The 12,175-nt window shown below is 44.2% G+C and overlaps 1 protein-coding gene across 5 annotated transcripts in view; it reads right to left on the bottom strand.

Moving 5' to 3' along the window:
* The window catches only part of LPIN1 (lipin 1), a gene marked incomplete at both ends in the record, with an annotated part of 115,791 nt that overhangs the window by 39,944 nt on the left and 63,672 nt on the right, over positions 1-12,175 (bottom strand). For 2 of the 5 annotated variants that reach the window (XM_079721366.1, XM_079721364.1), the window contains 5 exons: positions 1,542-1,649; positions 3,816-3,941; positions 6,540-6,847; positions 10,193-10,288; positions 11,042-11,242. In XM_079721366.1, the coding sequence (XP_079577492.1) occupies positions 1,542-1,649; positions 3,816-3,941; positions 6,540-6,847; positions 10,193-10,288; positions 11,042-11,242 (839 nt within the window). Of the gene's footprint in view, positions 1-1,541; positions 1,650-3,815; positions 3,942-6,539; positions 6,848-10,192; positions 10,289-11,041; positions 11,243-12,175 lie in introns of those variants that run through there. The other 3 variants (XM_079721365.1, XM_079721367.1, XM_079721368.1) reach the window with 3 other exon arrangements.

The raw sequence follows: 12,175 nt of genomic DNA on the forward strand, positions 1-12,175 counted from the left end.
GAACGCGGTTGTCACCCCGCTCAACTCCAGAACCCCTAACGTTCCAATCCTGTGATAAAAGCTACAAGCCACACGGTTTCCATAGAGGCATGCAGGTGGGCAAATTCATATTCACAAAGGACCCAGCCCTGTGTGAGCCATAAGCTAGACGTGCCACCTCTCACATTCACTGTGCCACTACAATAAACGCTGCCCCCCGCCAGGCCGCACCAGCCTCTCGGAAGGATGCTGCACCCAAATACGTGAGCACAGTCTGCGCTGCTTGTTGAGAGAATTCAGACAGACAGGAGATGAATGAGGAAAAAGACTACCAATGCTGAGTGTGATCGATGAGGAAGATGATTCCAAAATTTCTAATATGATTACCAAGTATTAGACTTTTAAGATAAGGGCTGTTCAAAAAAGTAAGCTTCAAGGTCACTGATTGATTTTCGTAACGAATGCATTTATTAGCCATAATAGTTTTCAGCATTTTTCCCGAAATCCCAATCAGGGACATCAGTTATAACTGCTCACAACTTAGCTGACCTCATTTTAAAATGGCCTTTCTTCTGCACATTAACCTGTGAGTGAAGTACGTCCTGAGATTGGGTTGTTCAATCAAAAAGAAAAAGTTTCCCTGGTAGAAGTTAATCACAGCTTCTCTGTTCAGGTTTCTAAAGAAAACCCTGTAAGTCTACAAAGCAGGCAGGTCAAAGCGTGGGCAACGTTGAGGGAATGGAGGCAGGAATCTAAGGCCTCTGCCTCAGATGAAGACTCTAACCTAGGACCCCAAACCTTCAAGTCCATCCTATGCTATTCTCCAAAATTCTATGCTACAAATGCTGTGGAAACATCTGATTATATTACGCAGAAAGTCTATAAGCTATTTTTTTTAGGAATTTTTTTTTAAAATGTAGACCATGTTAAAGGCTTTATTGAATTTGTCATAATATTGCTTCTGTTTTATGTTTTGGTTTTCTGGCCGTGAAGCGTGTGGGATCTTAGCTCCCTGACCAGGGACTGAACCCACACCCCCTGCCTTGGAAGGTGAAGTCTTAACCAGTGGACCACCAGGGACGTCCCGGAAAGTCCATAAGCTATTTAGTGAGTTATAATAATAACTCTCCTTTTGCTTAAGCAACATCTTAAAAAAGTCTCGTAAACTTATTTGTTGAACAACCCCAGACACAAAACAGAGATCATATTCCCAATTTTCAATGCATTGTTCTATTTTTCAAAGCACTTCACAAAATTAGAAAGAATTATATGCTTGACCCTAATTTCCAGAGAGTTAAATTTAGTACTTTAAAAAAAAAAATCTAACCATCGACAAATGCTTAATATGAAAGGAAAAGTAATCATCTATACGTATTTTCTTCATAAGTGATTTGGTTAGTTGGTAAAATAGATTGATAAGAGTTAAATCTACATTTTCACTTCATAGAATCTATATATATTTTCCACATAAGTAATTTGGTTAATGGCAACACATAGTTCTAAGAGTTAGATCAAAGTTTTTATTATCAAAGACATCCACGGTGGGAAGATATCCCATCTACCTTTCCGAAGCGTGGAAGTCGGAAGATTGTGGAGGGCAAGAACTAGAAAGACCGCCCTCGGTCGCAACTGCCAGACGAGGGGGGTGCCCCCTGCAATCTATCAGGCTACTGGATGCCACGTGATCCACATTAAAGGAGAGAGAAATCACAGGTCAATTCAATTAAACAAAATTTCTTATCAATTATTTGACTACTCTCCATAGTAACATCTTTAAGAAAGTGAAGGTACTTGGGCATCGAACAATAGCAGAGGATCACATGTTGAAATCACTAAGAAATCAACATGAATCTTCTGAACCACAAAAACAGGAGACTGCCAAGACACCCATTTCACTTTCTATTTCAACCATATGCCCATAAAAGCTTGCTTTTCTTGGGTCAGAATTTAGTGCCTAATCAAATGACTTATTCCAAAAGGTTTGATAATTTGGGCTGGTAACTATCTCTTAAAAGAAAACACATAAACCCAAGTATGGGAATGTATCTATTTATCCTAATTTGTAATTGCATTTAACAGTGACCAGATCACTTAATCTGACATGGTCCTTCTTCTGCATTCACAGAGCCAAACATGAAAGACAGAGAAACATATTCGGGATTGTGTTTAAAACATTTGTTCTAAATGCTTAAAATTAGAGTGTTTGAACAGATTTTTCTACCTATTAGTGGTTTCTAAATATTCCACATCATTTTCTTCCTAAAAGTACTGTGTTTTTTCCCTCAGGGTTTAACTCCACAGACCTAGGGAGAGAACGTACAAGGTTCTAGAAAGGTCTTACACCTGCACTGTCCAATATGACAGCCATGGGCTGCATGTGGCTACTGAGCATTTGAAATGTGACTGGTCCGAACTGAGATGTTCTGTACATATGAGATACACGACTCAAAGGCTTATGAAAATGAGAATGTGAAACAGCTCAATAATGTTTTAAAAAACTGATTACCTGAAATGAAAATATTCTGGATATACCAGGTCATTGAAATAGATCATCAAAATTAATTTCATCAGTTTCTTTTCATTTTTTAAGGATGGTCACTAGAAAATTTTTAATTACATATGTAGCTAGCATTATGTTTCTACTGGACAGGGCTGGCCTGAGGACAGACAGACCCCCATGAGGGGACTCCACAGGCCCCCAGCCCCACCCTGGCTGACAAACATTCACTGTCATGGTCCTGGCTAGAAACCAGGCATGTGTTGCATCCATTTTTCTCCAACCTCAACTTCAGCACACAGCGCTGACCATGCCATCTTATTAATGAGATTACTCGGGTCAAACTGGAACCGGGAGTGGTATCTACGTGAGCCTGGCTTCAGGTGGGAAGCCCTGCAGCACGTGCCAGGGCTTAGGGGCTCCGACACCTCCCCTTTAGACCAGAAGCAAACCTAACACGTTAGGAGCACAGGTAACCTAAGGATGTCGCCGTCACTTAGATCAGTGCTTCCCAACCTCTTTTCCATTCTCGCCACACCTCTGGGACCTTTTTTTTCCAATAGCCCTCCCTCCACCATGAAACTGTAATGCCATGGATATACTATGTATCTGCTTATGTGCTGTGGCCCTTCGGAGGCTACACACTATTATAATATCTAAGATTTTTTTGCCACCCCAGAAGCAGGTTTTGTCCCGACAGGGGTGATATTACCCTGCTGAGAAGACACGCTTCGGGTCTGTCTCCACCCCAGTCCTGAAAACTGCTCGGAAGGGCTCCCATATCCTCACAGGTTTCACAGCCTTAAAGGCTTTAGAGTCTTCCCGGCACACCGAGCAGCTCTGGTTCTCCAAGTTGATACAGGAAGTCTAGGGCCCCTTGAGAGCTCATTTCAGGGAAATGAATATTCGTAAACGCAGCAAGGGAAGAAGGCATCATTCTCACAGCCCCAAATGCCCGCAGGGGCCCCCGAAGCAACCTCTCTGCTCTTGAACCCCACTTTAGGGCTCAGTATCCAGAAAGGCTCTGTCACCTGTCTGCTCCTGTTGACAATTAGCTTTATGTAACTTAACAAGTGGTTGGCCTTTCAGTGTCTCCTGGGGAAGCTAAGAGCCGTATCTGTAGTTCCATTTTGCTATCAGATAGAAGTCAATGATCTGCACATTCTGTGGTTTTAATTCTGATCTGTACCTCCTACTCTGAACTGTGTTTTTTCCAGTCTTAATTTGTTTCATTTTTTAGTTAGATTTCACTATTTTATGAAACACGTTTCCTGTAACTGACTTGGAATCCTCTGGACCAGGACAGGTGAACACACACGTACACACACCAGCCACTCACCTGGCGTTAGGTGACCACTCTCTGTCGGAATTCGGGTAAGATGCTGACTGAGGGTAAGTCATGACTGGGGAAAGGTTTTCCTTAGGGATATCTCCTTGGAAAGGAGGTATATCATTAGAAAGAGTTCTGGAGACAAAAAAAAAAAAAGTCAAAGTCAGAGAATTATTAGTGATTGATTCATAATAAAGGCAAGTTTCCATTTTTTCCTTGATTATCGCTAATACTTCATAGATTAACATGATCTCCTTTTAAACTACCCCGGCGGGACTTCCCTGGTGGCACAGTGGTTAAGAATCCACCTGCCAATGCAGGGGACACGGGTTCAAGCCCTGGTCCCGGAAGATCCCACATGCCGTGGAGCAACTAAGCCCACGCGCCACAACTACTGAGCCTGCGCTCTAGAGCCCGCGAGCCATAACTACTGAGCCCATGTGCCACAACTACTGAAGCCCATGTGCCTAGAGCCTGTGCTCTGCAATAAGAAAAGCCACCTCCATGAAAAGCCCATGCACCGCAACGAAGAGTAGCCCCTGCTCGCCGCAACTAGAGAAAGCCCGCATGTAGCAACGAAGACCCAATGCAGCCAAAAATAAATAAATAAATAAATAAGATTTTTAAAAATAAAATAAATAAACTACCCAGGCATATTCCAGGCACATTCCAGGAATGTGGACAGGAAAAAAGTGACTCAGAGAAATGTTTTGTGTGCTCATGCTTTGGCTGAATTATAAATGTAAAGTGATTTTGTTCAAGAATTGGGACTTAGACATGGGCTCGATGACCACACTGCTTGTTACTTACACTGTAGGGCCTACGGAGTTGTCTTTCACATTTCATGTCGCAAAAGCCCGAGAGGTAGATTGGGCCCAAAACCGTACCCAGAGGGTTAATAAAACTCTTGCCATGCACGAGTGAGCTACCAAATCCCTGTATGGCCGTACACAGATAATGTTTCGTCTAGCAGAATTAAGTAAATGTCACAACCAATCGTAGTCTTATAATTATGAAATGGTTGCAAAGCTACCTCGTTTCAGGTATAGCATGCTCAACGAAATAGGATTCACTATTTCACTCACGCAGAGGCCACTGGTCTCTATTTTTGGATGTTATATGAAATACCTAACACTAAGTTCTGGAACTAAAAGCCACGCAGGGAAGGGGACTGTAATAAACCCAACCACCCAGCTTCTGAGCCCACAGCAGATCAGAGGCCACAGTTAGGAAAATCGACGTTGCCAACGTGCCTTTATTTTTAGCCAGGAAAAAAAAAAATTCTATTCTAAATAACAAAGCAGGAGGTTAATCCTGATGTTCCTTCTCCCTTTTTTTTTTAATTGAAGTATAGTTAATTTACAAGGTTATGTCAGTTTCAAGTGTACAGCAAAACGATTCAGTTATCCATCCTTCTCCCTTCTTTTGTGTTAACAAGACACAAAAACAATGATCAAAAATTACACTGAATTACATAAAAATATGAAACACCAAATATTCTTTACAAATGTTTTGGCTTTTAAAAATGGCATTTTTCACCACAATAGTAATACCCAGAAACAGCATTCCGCCACACTATTAAAAGCAAAGAAAAATAACAACAGGTGTCCATTCAACTTTGGGCCTCATCAAAATTGAAAAGTCTGCTGTGGAGAAACAGGTCATGTTCTACATTCACCTGTGGCCCTAAGTCTATAACAGATCGGCCTCCAACTATCCACCAGCCCAACTGCCAGGCTCACAGGTAGTGCTCAAATAAGAATAAGCGGGTTCTGAAACAATGGTTTCATGCATGAAGTATTCATTTGCTGAGCTCCTGTTTCTTGGTTCTGATCTGGAAAGCTGGAGTTATCACCAAGGATGTTACCAATCGTCTCTCTGTCACAAGCTACATCCCATCTTTATGCTACTTTAGAATCGGGCCTGCAGGACTCCAAAATTCAGTCTCAAATGCATTAACAGAAGAGTAAGAAATTCTGGGGGGAAAAAAGTTTATAAGAATAATCCTATTGCAATCCCACTGCTGGGCCAATATATGGAGAAAACCACAATTCGAAAAGATACCTGTACCCCAATGTTCATAGCAGCACTATTCACAACAGCCAAGACATGGAAGCAACCTAAATGCCCATCAGCAGATGAATGGATAAAGAAGATGTGGTGTATATATACATAATGGAATACTACTCAGCCATCAAAAAGAATGAAACGATGTCATTTGCAGCAACATGAATGGACTTAGAGATCGTCATACTAAGTGAAGTAAGCTAGACAGAGAAAGACAAATATTGTACCATATCACTTATATGTGCAATCAAAAAAAAAAGATACAAATGAACAAAACAGAAATAGACCCACAGACATAGAAAACAAACTTATGGTTACCAAAGGGGAAGGGATAAATTAGCAGTTTGGATTAACAGATACGAACTCCTATATATAACATAGATAAACCACAAGGACCTACTGCAGAGCACAGGGAACTCTAGTCAATACTCTGTAATAACTTATAAGGGAAAAGAATCTGAAAAAGAACAGATATATACATATATATATATATATATATATATATATATACGTATATATTAAAAAAACTGATTCACTCCTGTACACCTGAAACTAACGCAACATTATAAATCAACTATACGTCAACTTAAAAAAAAAAAAAAGGATCATCCTAAACAATGACTTCCCCCAGTTCTAACTGCGGCCCTCCCTTTCACCCACATTTACCTACTGCTGTCCAGCTGCTCGGCCTCCTCGTCCGAGCTCATCTCTATGGGGAACATGTCTTCATCCTCGGACGTGTTCACGTTGTCGTCCCTTTTCAGGCTGTCCAGCTGCGACTTCCTCCTCCTCTTCCTTCGCTTCTTCACTAAAGAGCCACTTGAAGGGGTCTCGCTGGGAGGTAAGACCTGGGCTGACGTGTTGGAGTCCAGGCTTCTTATCCAATCTACGGAGTTCCTCTTCAGCTGGGACTCCATCCTCGAGGCTCCTTCCGACAGGATCGGGGAGGTGGCCAGGTGCATGGGGATCACCTCCTGAAAGACAGAACACATTTCCAAGAAGGAGCGGCGATAGTTGGGGTTTAAGGAGCCGGTGGTGCCGACGACCCACCAGCGCTAATTCCGGAGCCCAAGCACCGTGGGCAGTGGGGAGCAGAGGGCGGTCACGGCAATCCGCAGACGCGGCTGCCAAATTTGACAGGTGGTCATAAAGTTGACAAGTCACTAACTGCCCTTTTGTACTGAATCCTGCGTTTTTGTAATTATAACAAAGTGAGGTAATTATCAGTTATTTCAGGCTATCAAAATTCAACTTGGTCTGAAATTTCCAGGGTAAAGAGGAAAAAATGGGCTTGGAGTCATCACACTACCTTGGGAACTGGACTCCGTTTTGCACTCTAGTGTGTGTGTGTGTGTGTGTGTGTGTGTGTGTGTAAGAGAGAATGTGTGTGTGTGTGTTTTTAACATGCACTGAATTAAGAGGATAATAATAATTTTTAAACAAAACATCTGACAGTGTCCCCACACCGTGCCCCAAGTGCCCACCTGCACCAGAGCACACCTAGGTATGTGGCTGTCAAATGATTAGGTCCCGACCCTCTTCTCTACAAAAAAACAAAAATAACAACAACAAAAAACAAAAAAACCTCCACCGCCTGTCAATTTAATAGTTGTTTTATAATGATTCACCAGTTTTTTTTAAAAAACTATAGCAATCATTTTATTGTCAAATGACTCATTTCTTATCAGAAACCTGGTAACAAGTAGTAAAAAGTAGGGCTCCACCTCTGATGAGCTACGTGATTTTGGGCAGAGTCACTTAACTTCTTCTGAGTCTGTTTCCCTCATCAGAAAAATGGAAATGATAATCCCGACCTTACAGCGTTGTCAGATAAAATGGAACAATGTAACTACTGTACATACAGCCTGACACATACGCAAAAATTCACAGACAAACAGGAATGGATAACAACAGAAAACGGTACTGGAACAGTGGGAATCAGCAGTTTTACACAGGAAGCTTTGGGAGATGTTGTTTACTGAGTCTGCCTGAAGTCGCAACAGAACTGAACAAACAAGAGGAGTCTAGTGCTTTGGAAAGCGTGAAAGCTGCTCGTGAGCTCCGTTCTCCTCTATCAGAAGTAAATGAAATTAATGAAGCTCTATCAGAAAATCCAGGACTTGTCAATAAACCTTGTTACGAAGATGGTTGGCTGATCAAGATGACACCCGGAACTAGGTGAACTACTGAGTGAAGAAGCATAAGAGAAATACTTAAAATGTATTAAGGAGAGACAATGGAACCCCTAAATAAACTAGTTTGAAAGAAAACCTAGGGAAAAAAAGAAGTAAAGAATATATACAAAAGAGGGGGGGATTAACAAGCATGCTGCTGATAGTTTAAAGTAGCTTAGAGAGGGACTTCCCTGGCAGTCCAGTGGTTAAGACGCCGCACTTCCACTCCAGGGGGCTCAGGTTCGATCCCTTGTCAGGGAACTAAATCCCGCAGGCCGCGGCATGGCCCCAAAATAAATAATTAAATAAATAAAGCGGGTTAGAGAGCATCAGACAATGTGCTACACGTATAAAATCCACATCTGAGTGGTAAGGCTGAGGCTGGGAGAGACCATCGCACCTTTGCGAAGACCAAAAGGAAGCAGAGCCTGGGATGTTTTTGTCCTGAAATTGAAACTATGGGCATTCATTTTAGAGCCTGGAGCTATTTAGAGCTGCTATTTAGAGCCGTTCCTCTATAAAGGCTATCTTCTCATAAAGGAACTAGTTCAAGTGGTTTTTATTGAGGAATCTCTACATCAGATCCCTTCAAAGTGGCTTTCCCAGTGAATGAAAGAGTAAAAAGAAATGGTTTGTCTTAGAAGAAAACACGGGGGTAAATCTTCATGACTTGGAACTTGGCAAAGGATTCTTAGATGTGACAACAAAAGCACGAGCCACAAAGAGAAAACAGATAAATTGAACTTCATCAAAATTTAAAACTTGTGTGTTTCAAAGGACAACATCAAGAAAGTGAAAAGACAACTCACACAATGGAAGAAAATATTTACAAATCATCTATCTGATAAGGGACTCATATCTAGAATATATAATGAACTCATAACTCAAGGATAAAAAGACAAATAACCCAATAAAAAACGATCAAAGGATCTGAATAGACACTTCTCCAAAGAATACATACAAATGGCCAATAAGCACATGAAAAAATGCTCAACATCAGTAGTCGTTAGGGAAATGCAAATCAATACCATGATGAGATACCACCTCACACCCACCAGGATGGCTAGAATCACCAAGTCAAAGAGCAAGTATTGATGAGGGTATAGATAAATCAGAACTCTCATGCACTGCTGGTGGGGATGTAAAGTGGTACAGCAGCTTTGGACAACAGTCTGGCAGTTCCTCAGTGGTAAATTCAGTGTTACGTATGACCCAGCAATTCCACTCCCAGGTATATACCCCCCAAAATGAAAACATGTGTCTATACGAAAACTTGTACACAGCGTTATTCACAACAGCCAAAAGGTGGAAACAAACCCAAGTGTCCACCAACACATGAAAAGATAAACGAAATGAGGTTTACAGATACAGTGGAATATTATTCGGCCATACAAAGGAATGAAGTACTGACACAGCCAGAACACGGAGGAACCTTGAGAACATTATGGTACATGAAAGAAGTCAGGCACAAAAGACCACAAACTATGTGATTCTATTCAGATGGAAGGTCAGATCAGGGAAATCTATAGAGACAGAAAGTTTGATTAGTGGTTGCTTAGTGCTCAGGGTGGTGGGGAGTTAGGGCTTTAGGGATAGGGGAGGTGTAGCTAAAGGGCACAGAGTCTATTCCTGAGGCAATGAAGATGTTCTAAAATTGACTGCGGGGATGACTTGCACGTATCCGTGAAAACACTAAAAACCACAGAACTGTACACGTGAGATGGCTAAAGCACATGGTGTGAGAATTATATCTCAACAGAGCTGTTAAACATTTTTTCATAGTAAAAAAGTAATGTGATTTGGTCACTCACTAGACAAAAATTAGAACATTTCATCCGTCTGAGATTTGACACACGAGTATAACTTGTATGCTTTGGATGACGGTTTCAGGCCAGTGTCATTCAACTCCTCTGTCTCCCTGGAAACAGGGAGCAAACGCAGCAGGATGGGACTGCTGAGTCTTGGGTAGACATAGCACACACTCACCCTGTGGCTCAAATCCCGAGGACAGGTAAACAGCCGCTTTTCTCCTCTTCCGTCACCCACACAGCCGGCACCAGTATCACCTCTCCACACACGCCCCCAGATGAGCACTGCTCAAAGCTCAAAATGTGGGAGTGAGCTTCACCACCCAGCCTTCCTTACCTGATTGTTATCAGTCTCTTGAACAAAAAATGCTTCTCCATTATCTCCCAATTTCATGTGCAAATCCACGGCTTCCCCATTGATTTCTATGTCAACCTGAAGGAAAAACATATGCTCTTCATCACAGCAGGAAACCTCACGGGCAATGACCAGGTCTCTACATACACTTCAGTCACATACATCCCCAAAATATCTCACAATTCCAAACCTCCATTGGTCACTCTGGTCAAGAAACGGGGTCTACTCCCCGACCACCACCACCATCCTGGGTCCACGCAGCCTTGTGACTGCCCCAGTGAGCAGAGGACAGCACAAGTGAGGCCACGTGGCTTCCAAGGCTAGACCAGAAGAAGAAGGCAGAGTCCGCCCGGCTCCCTCCCTTGGATGATGCTTGCCCTTGCAGCCAGCCGCCATGGTGTGAGGAAGCCCAGGCCACATGGAGAGCCCACGCGGCGGCGGCGGGGTGACAGCCTCAGCTAAGAGTCCAGCCAAGGGCCACCAGCCGAGTGAGCAAGTGCATCTACACAGGATCCCAGCCCCCAGCCCTGAGTCTTCAGCTGAGGCCCCAGGCGGCAAAGAGCAGACACAGGCCAGCCTGCTGCACTTGTTGTGAATTCCTGACCCACAGAACCCCCGGAGCTTAATAAACAGTGGGTTTACGCCACTAAATCTTGGAGAAATGTACACAATCATAGAAATCAGAAAACTCTGAGTAACTGTCAATTCAGGGACCAGCCCTTTCCAACGGAAAGCTAAAACGCGGGGTCCGCGAGGAGCTCCAGATACATAAGGCCGCAGAAGTGCGAGGATTTTTCTCTAAGGAGAGAGCCTGTCCCCCAGGTCACGTACCACCTTCTCTCGGGAACGCAGGACCCCCATCTTCCCAAAGCGGACGTGGAAGGGGGAGCACTGCAGGCTCCCGTTGGGCTGGCGGACCACGATGATGTCAATGCATCCAGACAGGGTGGCAGGGTTCAGCCCCTTGTAGAGCTCCTTCACGGTGACAAACACCTGGCCTGCCAGCTGCCCGACGTAATTCATGGTTTGAGCCTAGGAAACAGAGACACAAGCAAGGCGCACAAACGATTAACTTGGGGCAAGCTCTAGAGCCGGTAAAGGTGAACGTGCACGCGCCGCATGCCCGACTTCAAAGACACCCAGCTCAGGGCATCCGGCTCCCCTGGAATGGGCCCCACCCAGCGCTCCCCCACCCCAAAGCCTGGCCACCCCAGGAGGCCTGATCTCCGTCGTCCCCGGGTTCTTCCTCTCTGAGTCCACGGTACGTGTGGCTCTTGCTCTGTCATCACGAGCAGGTTTTACAGACCAAATCTTAAGACTCTTGAGAAGAGAGACCGTATCTGAGACCTCTTCATATGCCCCACCACGCCAAAAAGAGTAGGTGTTTAATAATGCTGGTAGAAAAAAATGACTATTTTTCCTTGAGAAGGAAAAAGTAAGTGACTTTTGTTTTGAACAGTTTCCATCCTGGTCCTTCTCTGCCCGCCCGACGCTCTCACATCTCGAGGGACACTTGTGCTCGGCTTCGGTTTGTCTGCCCAGCCGATCAACTGACGTCCACTCAGCAAACATCCAGGGCCTCCACTCCACGAGCGGCCTGGCGCTGGGAACACAGAGTAAAAAGACGCAGACCCCGTCCCCTGGAGGGACTCGGGCTTGTGAAGGAGAGAGAAGGAGAAAACACGTCCGTGTGGTTGTGTCTGCTTGGACTTAAGGAGACGCTGAGGGCCTTACGTCCAGGGAAAGGGGAGAGCCACCCCAAAGGAGCCGACAGTCGACGGGTGGTGAGCAGGGCTGGGATGCTCCCCGGGAGAGGAAGGCGGACAGGCCGCCGCAGACAGACAGGTGTGCGCACAGGCACAGAGGGGGTGGCGCCTGCGGCAGAGAACACGCAGGGGGAGGACGAGAACCGACACCTGCCAGGAGACTCGGAAGGTGCTTTGTAGCAACTGAAGCCGTCGGGGA

The sequence above is a fragment of the Hyperoodon ampullatus genome, assembly GCF_949752795.1.
Source record: "Hyperoodon ampullatus genome assembly, chromosome: 15".
Taxonomy (NCBI): domain Eukaryota; kingdom Metazoa; phylum Chordata; class Mammalia; order Artiodactyla; family Ziphiidae; genus Hyperoodon; species Hyperoodon ampullatus.